The sequence below is a fragment of the Molothrus aeneus genome, chromosome 3, assembly GCF_037042795.1.
Source record: "Molothrus aeneus isolate 106 chromosome 3, BPBGC_Maene_1.0, whole genome shotgun sequence".
Classification (NCBI taxonomy): domain Eukaryota; kingdom Metazoa; phylum Chordata; class Aves; order Passeriformes; family Icteridae; genus Molothrus; species Molothrus aeneus.
The window spans coordinates 104,807,392-104,821,804 of record NC_089648.1 but is presented as its reverse complement, the minus strand read 5'-3'; the positions used below and the strand labels follow the sequence as shown (position 1 = coordinate 104,821,804).

Here is a 14,413-nt window from a genome sequence, read left to right as displayed (position 1 = left end):
CTTCAGGGATTACTGCTGAAATTGTTGAGCTAAAATATTGTCCTTGACAAGAGAAATATTTGGAAAGAGGTTAGAAGAAATAATAACAGTTTACAGTATGGAAACAGGGCAAAAGAATTCTGTGCACCATAATATGCATCTCCCCACCTTTTCTCATCACACAAGTGGAAGGATGTACAGGAGAAAAGGAAAAAAAAAACCTGTTCAGCAACTCTTACCACATAAACAGAGATGTCTGACAAGATGGTTTGGGAAGAACAGTGAAAACATATCAGATAAGGACAAAGATGCAAAAAGGTTCCTGAAGGAAAAAGAGAATAGAAAGGGTATGGAAAGAGATTAATAGGCACAAGGGAGAAGGATTAGATGGAAAGGGAAACAGGCAAAGAGGGTCTGGGAGAGGGGGGAGAGGGAAAGGCAGAGGCAAAGGGAAAAAAGGAGGAGCAGAAAGAAGGAAACAGAAAGATGGAGTGCACATGTGGATGGAGGTAGGGGACTGAGAGAAGGGTGACTCATCACCACTTTAACACAATTAAGTCTTGGAGGAAAAAATCCTCAAAACTTTGAGACAGCTCTTTTAAATCAAAGAACTGGCTAAAATGTACGTCTTCATCTAGGAAGTGTCCTGCTCCAAAATTTAATCATTCACTCTGGATTCAAGAAGAATAAGGTTTGCATTCTTTCAGAATAATGAAACTTTGTTCAAAGAGAAACATTTCTCTGCGGGCATTGATTTATCTTTCTCAGTAAAATATACCATATGTTTCATATGTTTAGTAAGCAATTCAATCGAATGCACATACACTTGAATTTTCTTTTTCCTAATCTCATCTCCTTGCACCCCAGAGAAATGGCTCTGGTTTTGCTCATATACAGTAGCTGATTCTTTCTGCTCATTTCAAAGATTGCCAACATTTTTTGGTGAAAAAGTGATATTATCACTTCTACTTATCACATGACCAAAATAAGAGATGAAGGCTGTAAAAGTATCTTTTCTATGAAAATCTTTCTATACAGCTCTTGCACATACTGGGCTTTTTTAAATATCTTTATGTTTCAAAAAGTATTTCGGTTTTTGTCTCTTACTTAACTTTCAATATAACTTTTTACCAAGTTCCTTTTTTCTATTATGTATTTTAGAGTACTACTATATTTCCTGTTGAATTTTATTGTCTTCCATATTTCTCTGTAGACCTTTTTTGCTTTATCTCTATATTTTCAGTGATGTATATATCTCCTAGTGTATTGTCAACTGAGATTTTATTTTCCAGAAATCTCACATTGCTTTGGAATTCCTTAATATCACCTAATGTTCTTAAAGCCATCCTAAATTACGAAGACTTCCTTTCCACATTTACAACACTTGTCACTTACATGCAAACTCTTCAGCCACTGCTGACTTATTTAGCTATTACCATAACATTAATTCTTCCATTTCTGTTTCCAGTAAAAAAGACAGGTTGCACTGTACTTATTTTACTTGTACACAATACTGATTTACTTTTCAAGTCTAGTCATTCTTTTCCCTGGCTAAGTTGCCTGAGTTCACTTCATGGGACACTTCATAGAAGAAATCTACTGTCAGTGTATTACTGAACATTTTAAAATACAATTTAGTTCTTGAATCACAGGTTTTCCTCTGGACAACAAAAATGTTATTACCTATGTAAGTGTTTCAAGACAAGCTCATGGTTTCTGAGCTTTTACAAATCTTCCCAGTAAGAGAAAATTAATATTCCAAAGCTAGTCTTGTGAGACAAAATTTTGGGAAAATATGTTGTTTATGCTGGCATCTCCATTCAGTGATTTACAGAAGAAAATGCAAATATGCAGTATGGTCCCTTCCCTTAATTTCTATTTTTGTTTGTGCCCACAATTACCACCTTGGGGCAATAGCTGACAGAACTTGATCTGAAGATGAAGAAAAACATAGTTCTTACAGAACACTGAACATCAGATCTAAATGCAAACTTCAAGACAGATGCCAGTTGCAAAACCTTTGCCTGCTGGTCCCAACAATGTGAGACACTGTAGCTTCCTGCAATTGCCTCTTCATGGTAAGGTGGCCGGAGGGAAGATGATCTGACTTCAGCTTATGATGGTGTCACATAGGCAGGCCAGATATCTGTACATGCTTCCTGAGCTCTTAAGTTCAAATATGGACAATACTAAGCTACATGGAAAGAGCATTTCCAAATTCTTTGGGCTCTCACTCCACCTCTGTACAAGAAACTTTAATGTCAGAAGACAACTAAACCACTGATGATACCAATTCTTAACTTTTTAGTACCACTTATACTGACTTGAGAGCAGGTACACTGCTTTACATAACACAAGAAATACTGCTGTAAATGTTTCTAGGGGTTAAGTTTTGTTTTCCTTTGTTTCCCACTCCCTTGCAGGCAAATGTCTTACACACCTTTTCAAGACCTTCTTCCTTGAGGCTGATGACATCCAAATCAAAATCTGTCCTTAAGCCATTCGTTTTGTTGAAAGTTATCCTGCCTGTGAGGCCTTCCCAGTGGGCCTGTGAAGAAAGAAAAAACAATTTCTAGAAATAAATACCTCTTCCTTTATTTTTTTTTCTCAGAAAGAGCAAGCTGCTCCTGTCAAAATGGGATCATTAATTATTCATTTTATGTAAATAACTTACCTTGTGGCTGATTTTTTGTTTTTAAATATTTTGTATTTATTTTTTGCTAATGAAATAAAACTTTCTTTTAGTCTTCATAGACAATTTTTTAAACTTCCCATATCAGGCAATAGATTCTATTATTCTTTTCAGTTCTTTTACTGAACAAGATATACTGAACAAGATAAAAGGCTGGGGTTTTTTTATTCGTCCATCATTCATGCATGCATTTCGCCTTCTGCTTCCCTACATACTTCCCCCTCCCCAGTCCCCAAGCTTCAATCTCTTTCATTAATGCTGGACTTCATATTTTTTCTCAGGAAATTTCATTCAAATAAAAGTTTACATTTGGAAGATGCTGATTCCCCTGAAACCACACTGAGACAGCAAAAATTGAGGTCAGTGAGCCAGCCTTCCTAAGTTTATTCCTCACTTTTAGTAAAGTGCAATACCCTCACTTTTTTATAACTTAAATCTACCCTAGTTCTGAAACTATACAAAGTAGGAGAGAAAATGTGGGAAGTAAAATTATTATTGGTTCCTAGAAGGAAACAATATTGAAAAAAAAAATACATTCCACTGATTCTCCTCATCAGAATATTTTGTATATCTGGATTGAGAAACACTATATGAGAAGTTACAGTATGGGAGATTTGAATATTCTACAGTCTTGAATTGAATAGTCTTTAGCACCTTAAATCTTATAGCTTTGCTGTCCCTATCTGTCAATATCTAAACAGCATCTTGGGTAATCAAGGAGACATATAGTAATTCACTATAGAAAATTAAGAAAAAAATTAGTTTTAACCAGGAAGTAAAATTGATTCCTGGCCCCTTTAAACTTATGCCAGTATTTAGTTGATAGATTTCTCATAATCAGTCTACGGTTTAGAATTTCACGTGTTTGGGTTTTTAATGCCACGAATGCTCCACACAGACCCAATTATCTACAAATATAAGTTTTATTTAGAATGCAGTTATTTCATCTTTCCAAATTTTTAGTTCCAAGTAATACTTCAGGAAATTTAGTTCCAAGTAATACTTTCAAATAAAAATGCTGTTTTGCTTGTCAAACGCCTTATATATAACAAGATGAGAGACGATCATCTAGTGAAAAAATAACAAAAAAAAAAAACTAACGGGGTGAAAGCAAAAGAAAATGGGAACTGGGAGAAAAGAAAGCAGGGGAGCAGGACCCTTTATTAGTGACTTACCTCCTTGATGAGGCTCATGAAGCGTGTGCCGAAGCGCCATGGCTTGTGGCGGTTGCACTGCAGCGAGCTGACGGTCATCTGCGGGAATTGCTGGACCGCCACCGACACCACGTGCACCGCGTCGTACATCAGCGCCGCGTCCGTCTGAAACGACAGAGAGAGAAGGAAACAACAAATTAGCACTGCTCGTTCTGCTGAAGGGAAAAAAAATGGCCCAGTTGCTTGTGCAGCACTGTAAAATGTAGGCTTGTTGCCATGTCATACATGAGTTATGTCAGGATCTTCAGGCAGTCTTAGTTTTTCTCTTTTTAATGCTGCAAAAAGGGCTCAGATAGCTACTTTTCAGGATCATGGGAGTACACGAGCATCTGATGACTCAAGTTACTTTAAAAAGCAGTATGTTAAGGAGCTATATAAATCACTGTGTGCATGTTTGATTCAAGTTGGTTATTTTCATGAGTGATGCAAAAGAAAAAAGGAAACAAGCTGAGAAAACCTTAGCTATAAAGCAAAGTGTACAGGTTCAGGAAGTATTGTTTTTTGTTTTGAAATTACAGACAAGATTACATCCCAACAGTACTCAATTGAATCATTAATAATTTTTAATGTGCATCAGTTCAAATCCCTATGGCAGAACTAATCAGTATCGTCAATAAATCAGAGGTAGATTAGAAATACATCAAAATGCACATTAATTTTATTAGTTTTCATGTCCCATCCTAAATAAATAGACTTAGACACAGTGTTTGTAAGAAATGTTGCATTAGCAAAGGACAGAGACAGCCTCTCAGTAACACTGTCATGCTGTACAAGAAAGTGATATCTCTCTCCTGTTCTTGATAAACAGAGGCCTGGTGAGTCTCGGAACCAAAAGCACGAGAGGACCTTAGATTCAGCTGGTGGAAATGAGTGCTACGCCATCTGCTCAGCATACCTTAGAGAAAAAGGACCTATTTCCCCTTCTCATTCACGTAATTAGTGAGCTGTGAAATTAGTTCTTTAATGGATAGGAAACCTGGAGATTATTGCACTTGTCACTATACAATACAATGCAATACAAAGTGAGCTTATATAGTGCCTTTCATGCAAAGGCATCCTGAGGCTCTTTACAATAAAACTAAACATAAAAATGCAAAAATATTCTACCATTATAGCCCATAAGCTACTGTTAAAGAGAAAAATACACACTCACATTTAAATGGCTCTCCCAAGGAGAGATTTCAGAATTCAAACAGAAATAAATCCTAATTTCAAAAAAGCCAGCATAAGAGGTTTCAATGATCTCAGGCTCCAAGCAGTTTATGCAGGGGGTCCAAATCAGTCAGAAAATATTTTTGCTGCCAAATTGTTCATTATCTTCAAGGCATTAAAGTGCTTTTAAGGCAAGCTGATATTTGACAAGGAGGCAGTGAAACACCAAAAAGCTGGAATGACATGCTGAGTAAGCGTCATGAAAAGTTTAATATTCTAGAAGCAAGACTTGGCAGTAGTCAAAGTCTAGACAACAGCTTTTTAAATAAGTACAACACATAAATCTGACTCAGAAATGCAAACTGGTTTTTAAATCAGTTTAATTTCTAAAACTGTAGTCCTTGTACCAATGAAGGAAAGTAGAAATTGCTATGAGACTTTAACAAAAATATCCTACCAAGAAGAAATCAGAAATTGAAGACCAGCACCAATTGATTAATTAGATGCAAATTTGGAAGCAGAACTGTTAAGACTCATCAGAAGGAATCAAATGGACATTATGCCAGATACAAAACAACATGACTGTCAAATTCTATAAGCCACTGAAGTGGAAATCTGTAGAATGACAAAAAACACCCAAAGATGTCAAAGGCACACAATAAGCTCCAGCAGATATATGTTGTGAGGGACTGGAACAAGTTGCTCAGAGATGTTGTGGATTTTCCTATTGCTGCAAGTGTTCAAAGCTAATTTGAATGGAGCTCTGAGCAACCTGGTCCATGGCAGGCAGGGTTGGAGTTAGATGATTTTTAGGGTTCATTCCAACACCTTAACATTCTATGATTCTGAAAATATGTTGTCAAAACCTGTTCATCAGAGACAAAGCAAATGAGGAAGAAAATGCAATCGTGTAATGTCCATAACTCAGTTGACAAGCCTGGTCCTATCAGATGGATAAATCTGGACCCATATCTATCAGTTACTACTGTCATCAATATAGAGTTACAAACATATCACAAATTAAGTATATCTAGATTTTCTTGCAAAGACAAATATGTTTCTAAAATTCTTTTAAAAACTCTGAACAGTTCTTAAATATTCTACTAGAAAATGTCCTATTCAAACTAAAACAGAAGTAAAAAAATTAATTTTGATACATAGTATTCTTATTCTCTAATCAGTTTTGTACCAAACTGAATTGGCTCATTAAAAATTGTAATGGAAGATATTGTACAGTTCACTTAATGCACAGCATGACTCAAGCTTATTTTGTTGATTAGTAAAGTATGCATAGACTTCATTACATTTTGGTTCTTATGCTATCTTTACCTTCATATTATCTGAATAATACTTCTACAGTAAGTAGAATAGCTTATAATTTTCATATGCAGCTCATTATTCTCTTCAAGATCATCTTCTTCTTCCTATCTTTAGTCAGAAAACTTTTATACTTGTGAGATAAATCCAACTATATTTCAAAGGTCAAACTGTTCATAGCATTTTGCTTAGTGTCTGATGGCCACTAATGTATTCTGAAAAATTTTGTGCATTAATTAAAATGATTCTTATGTTCTTTCAAGTGTGACTTCCTTAGCTGCATCAAGAATGAAAAGAAGCTGCAAATGCTCACAAATGTATACCTGCATTTGTTTCCTAGGTGACCATGACAAAAGTATTCAATAAATGCATAGAAGTGAAAGAACACTTTCACATTTTATTGACATAGTCCTTGAAGAGGTGTGAACACATTAAAGCAATGTATATAAAGTCTCTAATCAAATGTGAAGCTTATTTCATCATATACAGTAAATAGTTTGTTATTGACTGGATTTCATGGTATCATCAGAAACAAAATTCATTCAGACTGACTGTGGTCACTGGTTTAAGTGTTAACACGCCCATTTCATACTGCAACAAGATTTTCTTGCTAAGCTTGTGTTTATGGCACTTGGCCTTCCAAGGCTTTAGAACAGAATGAAAATGTTGCAATCCCATTTGGCAAAAGTAGTATAAGCACACAAGGCGGGGCATGTTCCAAATGGAATGAATTTTCCATTAGCCCTTAAAAACTGTATTTTATTTCTTACACAAGATTAAAGCCTGGGGTAGAACACTGGATGCAAAGTCAGGTTGTTGGATTTGGGGTTTTTTTACTCTCAGTATATCCAGTTTATTCATAGTCAAGTTTATGAAGGACAGAAATGACGTAGTACAATGTGGAGAGTAAGAACAGCAGCTGTTCTTTAATCTAAGAGCCTGAGCAAGTAGTAGATACTGCAGGTACAATGAGCAGCACAGTTTAAATTAAATCTCCTCCCTCCCCAGCATAACTGTTTTAGGGAAAAGGAACATTACTTAATCATCATTGCACAGTAAGGACTTGCAGTGGAATACTTACTCATTTCAAAACCATCAAAAATGTCCTATAATCACCTTAGCCTATGAGCAGTACTTCTCCTTTGATAATTACTTACTCTCCTCTTTTATATTTAGTGACAATTTAACACACAATACATAATTATTAGCTAGAAAACCTTGAATAAATGGCATATTTCATAAACAAACAAAACACTTCGATTTTTTTGTTCTACCACCTGTCTTTCATTTTTCTTCATATTACTTTTGTATTTTAGGTAATTTCCATTGTGAGCAGAGTGTACAGAAGTAGCCCTCTGTCCAAGGTTTTTTTTTTATTATCATTATTTTCCTTTGAAGACTGATTTTCTTATAGAAGCTTCCTCTGCTTTCTTTCTTTTGAACAACTTAAAAAACTTTATGTTTTTTAAACAGTCTGATGACACTTAGAAGTCAAGAAGCAAAGACTAGCTACAGTGCAGGAGAGCTCCTCATTACTGGCACTATTACCTTCCTTAAACTTTGTCCTGTTTGACAAAAAATTAAAAAGTTGAATTTAAAAATTTCTAGATATAAACTACAGAAACAATGATAGATTACATATAAAAATAAGATTATTTTTACTTATAAAAAATCTGTAGTTCCTTCATTATAGAGTCTACTAATGCTTGATCAGAAAATTTTAAGGGCTAGATCTCCAATTTTGTAAGGACAACATGATTTTAACCCATGAAACAGAGTAACAAGTAACATAAGAACATTTTCCCCTAAAAAATATAATGTGGTGCTAATGGTGCTAACATCACTCTACTTAATTCACTACATATTCTTGATCAGATGCCTCCAAACTCTACTTTCAAATCTGACCCACAAAGAGATTTTTCAAGAAGGTCCAGAACAAGAGATTAATATTGAAGAAAGAAATTTTACTTTGTCTCTCCCAGGTGTGTTAAAAAACACAGAAATGAAGCGTGAATGAAAAATATTACAAAAAAAAAAAAAAGCTCTTATAAACCAAATAGTAGTCATTCTATCTTACTAATAAATGTGTAAATTGTATTAGATTTAAATATCTTTAACAACCATGAGAGGAACTTCTGCACAAGCCCATCAACAAAAGACATTTCAGTTAGATGATGCCTGACAAATGCAGCACTATGTACACAAATTCCAGAGACCAAACAAACTACTACTACTCACAGAAAGCTCTCCCACACTCAAGGCAATTATAGCAAGTGAATGAAATTAAGAAGAAATGGCTTGCAAAACTAGTTCCTCCCCAACTCAGCTAATAAAATCTATTGCCCCTGAAATCATTTCACTTAATTCTCACTTGCTAACACATCCCACAAAACCATTTTGCTAAGTGAGATTTAATAAATCTTTCAGCCTGGGATTAAATTTTACTGTTTTATGAACTGTTAAATTGCATTGTATGCTTATTATTCTCATGTTTTCTTACTTCTTGACACATTCCTAATTCCACTCTAGGGTACAATTATGAAAAGAGTACAGATATGGTTTTTCACCCCCAAAACTGCATTCCAATAGGGAACAAGATATGAGCAGCAGTAAGCTATAAACAATGTTCATCTAACTTTTAAAAAAATCTGTTAGCTTTTTTTCAAAATCCTCTAGTATTTTAAACAATACATAGCTGATTAAATTATTTTTTTAACTTTTAATGGTCTAGTGAATTTTAACAGAGGGTTGGTTTGCAGTGATTTTAAGTAGAGACAAAATAGATGCAAATTATTTTCCCCATCACCAAAACAGTTAACATCCAAACAAAGCAAATTACTTATTTCATATAATATCAAAGAAGACTTTACACTAATTAAAATTCTTGAACTTTTTTTAATCTAGAAAAGTGAACTAGTCAGGTAATTTTATGTTTTAAAGTGTAATCTTTTTCTTACACAAAAAGGCAAAAGAAAAGAAAGGATTTCCTCTTTTGCCTCAATGCCTTCTAGTTTGATGTACAATTTGAATTGAAATAGCAAAGTGGAACATGAACAGTGACAAATTTTTAGAAAATGCCAAGAGAACGAAGGAATAGGAAAAACATTCCAAATTATAGGGATATGGTTTCCACATTTCTTGTTATCGCATTGTCATTATATAGGAAAGAATATACATTCTTTTACTGACAGAATAAGCACATATTACCTGATATAAAAGTTTGAAGTGGTAGAACATCTCTCAGAACATTGTTGGATAGTAATGTCATTGAATAGAATATTTAGGTGTTAAGAAATTGGAAGTATATGAAAATTAGGTGGGTAGCTACTTGTTGCAGCTTGATTTTAACTCATTGCAGGTGAAACTTTCAGAGAACTTGATATTTTGTCAGGAATAGACACAGAAAATCTGTTCAGCAAGTAGCTTAAACACATTTCCCTGAAATAACAACAGCAGAAGTATTTCTGTCATCTGCTTGATCTTTGATTAAGACCAGAATTTAATTTTACCAAATAAAATGTTAAAGATTAGGAATATAACCTGAAGTGAATAGGAAAATTTTGAGTTATTTTTTCTGACAAGGGCACCTTGTCATTCTTGTGAAGCAAGAGCCTAAATCTGAATTATGAAAGAAAATTTCATTTAAGGTAATAAGAAATCTTAAGGAAACTTCTCTGTCTGACCAGTTACTCACACCACCTGAGCTGGGACAGAAGCCCCTCTGAAGCCACACCTTAAATCATTCAACCTATATGGTGATCTGCATTTATCTGGAATAATGGAATAAACACTAATGGAATGGCTATTTGGGGCAGGGTGGGAGGAGATGGAAGTAAAAAAAATATGTTTCTAATTATATTTTTTTGAAATGTATTTCTTAGATATTCTATTTTCTGTGATTTGATCCTGTAGATGTCTCATCATGTCATAAACTCTACTAATTCAAGAATAAAATTACCTTCAGTGTATTGCTTGCAATAGCAAAGGTCAACTGATTGCATAAACCTTTGCAGAACATGCCTATAATATACAATTAGGAACAAGATGTTATGATGTTTTTTATTTAAATTCTATAGTTTTATATATATATAAGTTTCTACACATATTTAAAAATGAATGGAACATTTCCAGATCAAAGATATTCTGAACTACTTTCTCAACCTTCCTTCTGAACTTCAGAAATTATGGTATCAGCTATAATTTTTTTTTTTCCAAAAAATACCCCATTACAGTCTTATATACCTTAGGGACAGATAGCAAAAACCTAATTACAAGGAACAATGGGTCATTATTTAGTCTGTGGTAGTCTATTTCCTTTCATCTGTTCTCAAATTCAAAAAATCAATATGATTGTGATCACTGCAACTCCATCAACCACATCCACAATAAAGACCTGTCTGCTACTATTATATTAGCTCAGCATTCAAGACTTATCACACCCCATGAAAAGTCCTTCTGCATGAGCAATTCATAACTAATTACAGAAAAGTCTTACTCAGCATGCACAGTGAATACCTTTGTACCCACATGCAACAAGAAAGTACACCTGGCAATGGAAATGAGAGGCATAAAGCTAGTATAACACAGAGATTAAATGTAAATCTGATCAAAAATAGAGAGAAAACCCCACACATTCCAAAGAGTGAATCTCTAAATCTTCTATTTTTGTACCCTGTAAAAATAGTACACTGTTTAAGGATTTCAGACCTTTCACATCTTCAAATTTGGAAGGTAAAATGACAAAAAAATAAATGAATATTGGTGGTTTTGCATGCAGACAAAAGAGTTATGAGTATTCATAATAAATGTCCTTCTCCTGCTTTAAATTTCTCTTCTTTTACAAAGGGCTAATGATACTGACTTAATTATCTTCAGTAAAAAAGATGATTATATGTACAGCATTGCAAACTTCAGGTTTGCAGGAGAAAACAAATTGTTAAGCAGTATAAAACATAAGTAATCCATGAAAGAATATACAATTATTTCAAATTAGAATTCTGCTTTATGCCAGTCTTTTATAATTATTTTATTAATTTATGTCCTATGGCTCTGTTCTAAATAAGTAATGTTTTTTTTTCTTTTGAACTAACATCCCCTTAAAATCAGTAATACCTAAAGAAAAAGGTATTAAAAGATACACTGCTGGCCTGTGAATTACAAAATCAATCTTTTTTTAGATTTTAAAAGTAGATATTTTGTGGGGGGATTTTTTGTCTTTGAGATTGTTTAGAGGTTTGGAGTTTTTTTGGTTCTGTTCTGTTTCATTTGAGAAGCATTTCTATTTTTAGATTCTTCATTGCCTTTTCATAAATCTTCGATCAACTTGGCTGTTATATGCAGATGATAGTCTAGACAGATTACAGAAAATCAAACTGATCTTGCAGTATTACTCTTTTTTTTCTTTGCCAGTGTGCCTCCACCAACTGCCTTTCACTGTATAATTACTTTTTCATTTCAATGAAGTTCTCCATTAATTAGTATTTATTTTAGAAAAAAACATTTTTTTCGTGTTATGATGCTAGTTCTAGTAATCAGATTCTCATAAATTGCTGATTCCAGCTTCACGGAGTAGACACAATTAAATACATTGACATATTTGCATTAGACACATTTCATTTCTATTAGAATCTGCTTACAGTAGGGCAGTTTATTCAGTTATTGAAAATCTGCATTCTGTTTTGTGACACTACTTTTCTGGGCTATCTTCTACAATTGCCCTCACAAAAGCAGCTATCATTGACTATTATTCTAATATATAGGCTCACAAAAATTTACCAAATTTAAGAACAGCTTCAAATGGTGGTGGTTCAAGCAAAGCTGAGTAAGTTTTAATGGGATTCTCCATGGCTAATGAAGAGAGGTGCCTTGACAATGAAAGCTTATTTGAAATTTTAGTACTTAGATATGCTTGAATAGCAAAGCACATAGACATTAAAGGTACATTAAAAATAAGGGTATACAAATAAAGTAAGAAAAGAAAAAAAGAAGGAAGAAAAAATGTTAAGAAAAGAAAGAAAAGAAAAAGGAAAATTGTTGTGTCGAGTTTATGTATATGAACTTCTCAAAACTTACAATTCACTTGTAGTAATTCAGTGCTAGAAAGAATACAAGCTTGTTAATCAGAACTCAGACTGATATTGCTATCATGTTAGACGTAGATGCTTTTTTGGTGAACATAAGAACCACTTCTTAGTGATCAGGGGTTTTTTTCATATATATTTGAAACTTGGTACATTCAATAAAATTTGTAGCAATGTACAGAATTCAAATTCACAGTGATCCATCCTGAAAATTTTGGAACTCCCTAAGCACAGTTCACTTTCAAAGGGATATTTATATTGTAAAGCCAACTGATAGTATATAATTTTCATAATTACTAAACCAAAAATAGGAATTGAAAAACTGAATATTCTTCCAGCTTTTTTCAATACTCCATCAGGATTCCATCCATCAGGGTAACAGTCAAATTACTTCATTGCATCTAAATCTACATTTAAAAATAAGAATGTGCCCAAGCTTATGCAGAATTTGTAAGAACTTCTTTGCATGTCTCTGACTAATCTGGTGAGAACTTATTTTTCCTGAAATGTACATGTACCTCTTAACTATGCTTGGGCAAGATTTAAAAACATATTTTTCATACCATTTATCTTATTTTGTCAGAAAATTGTCTATGTCTGAAATTGCAGACTATAAGAAACAAGAAAGAAGAGAAAGAGAAAGAAAATCAAGGAAATATAGAAGTATTTAACCTCAGTACCACAAGGAATCCTAGTTCTCTCATTCATACTCACAAACAACTCTCCTAACTACATGGCCTTTGACAGATAAAGCAATACATTAGTCTTGTATCTAAAACTAAATGGAAGAGATTATTGATCAGGTGTGGAAAATTTGCAGGAAATAATACAATATTTTTATGCTCCCTGGACAGAGTGCAAACTCAAAATATTGTGTCACAAAATTAAAATCACAAAGGATCATGTTTCACCTAGATGCCTAATGTTATTGTCTTATCCAAATAGGCTGTTGTGCAAAGACTCCTACACAGAAATAAACTCAATCAAGTTAAAAATTTTATCATCTTATTTTCTTCATCTTGTAGTTCCTATCAAAATTTTCATGGACAGTGGAATGATGCATATTCATAGAAGGAAAATTGTTTTTCCTGATGCTCTTAATTTAAAATGTTAACTTTGGCCCTTGATAAAAAATTTCCAGATATCATGGAGTGCAGTAAATGTCATGGCTGTTTAGAAAAACCTTTCCTGAGTGGTCATGAATAGGTCAAGGCAGCAGGCAGCACACAAATGATATCTGCAAGACAGTAGTTTCTTCCTTTTAATGTGATTATCTATTTCATCTTCTATTCTAATGAAATTGGGAAGGCCTGAGTAATCTAAAGCTCAAAAGGTAGCTATTTTAAAGTCTCAAAGTTATTAGCAGTTGATTTCTTTACAATTTTTAATCTAATATTTAATTAAAAGTTCAACAAAAAATTATCCAGTTATAAAAATCACAAAAAAGCCTTTCAGTTTCAAGGAGGTACAACTATTTCCAATTTGTCAGAAAGAAAGCAATGTCAGAGAATTATTTCTGCAGAGAATTAGCTCTGCATGAGTTCTTTATATTGAAAGATCTGAGAAGAACCAGTCCATCTGTACAGTGTAGTAACTTAAGAACCTCAATCTCACAGAGCTCTAGTTCACTAAAAACTGACACAGGAACAGTGAAATTTGGCACCAGAGCCATTAGTAGGACAAGACTGCCAAAGCATAGGTAGGAAGCACCTTTTAATCACTTCTCAATTCTCATAACTTCATATTATGTTTTCCATAGAACTGCTAACTTTCTAAATTATGTGGAAGAGCTTTCCTCTTGCAAGTGTGTTTTCACAAGGAAGTTGATCTATAAGAGTCTACTTACGTAAGCATTTAGTTAAATTAATTTGATTGAAACAAAATGTTTTTAACAGACTTGTTTTGATATTTTAAACAAGTATTAAATCTATATTACTTTCTCTATATAGCTTTTTCTATGTCTATTTTTGCTTTAGTCT

The 14,413-nt window shown here is 33.6% G+C and overlaps 1 protein-coding gene across 7 annotated transcripts in view; it reads right to left on the bottom strand.

Annotated features, from left to right (window-relative positions):
* Positions 1–14,413, bottom strand: part of GRIK2 (glutamate ionotropic receptor kainate type subunit 2) — a 387,751-nt gene that overhangs the window by 164,136 nt on the left and 209,202 nt on the right. For all 7 annotated transcript variants that reach the window (XM_066547537.1, XM_066547535.1, XM_066547533.1 and 4 more), the window contains 2 exons: positions 3,847–3,990; positions 2,420–2,527 (listed from right to left, as the gene is read on the bottom strand). In XM_066547537.1, the coding sequence (XP_066403634.1) occupies positions 2,420–2,527; positions 3,847–3,990 (252 nt within the window). The remainder of the gene's footprint in view (positions 1–2,419; positions 2,528–3,846; positions 3,991–14,413) is intronic.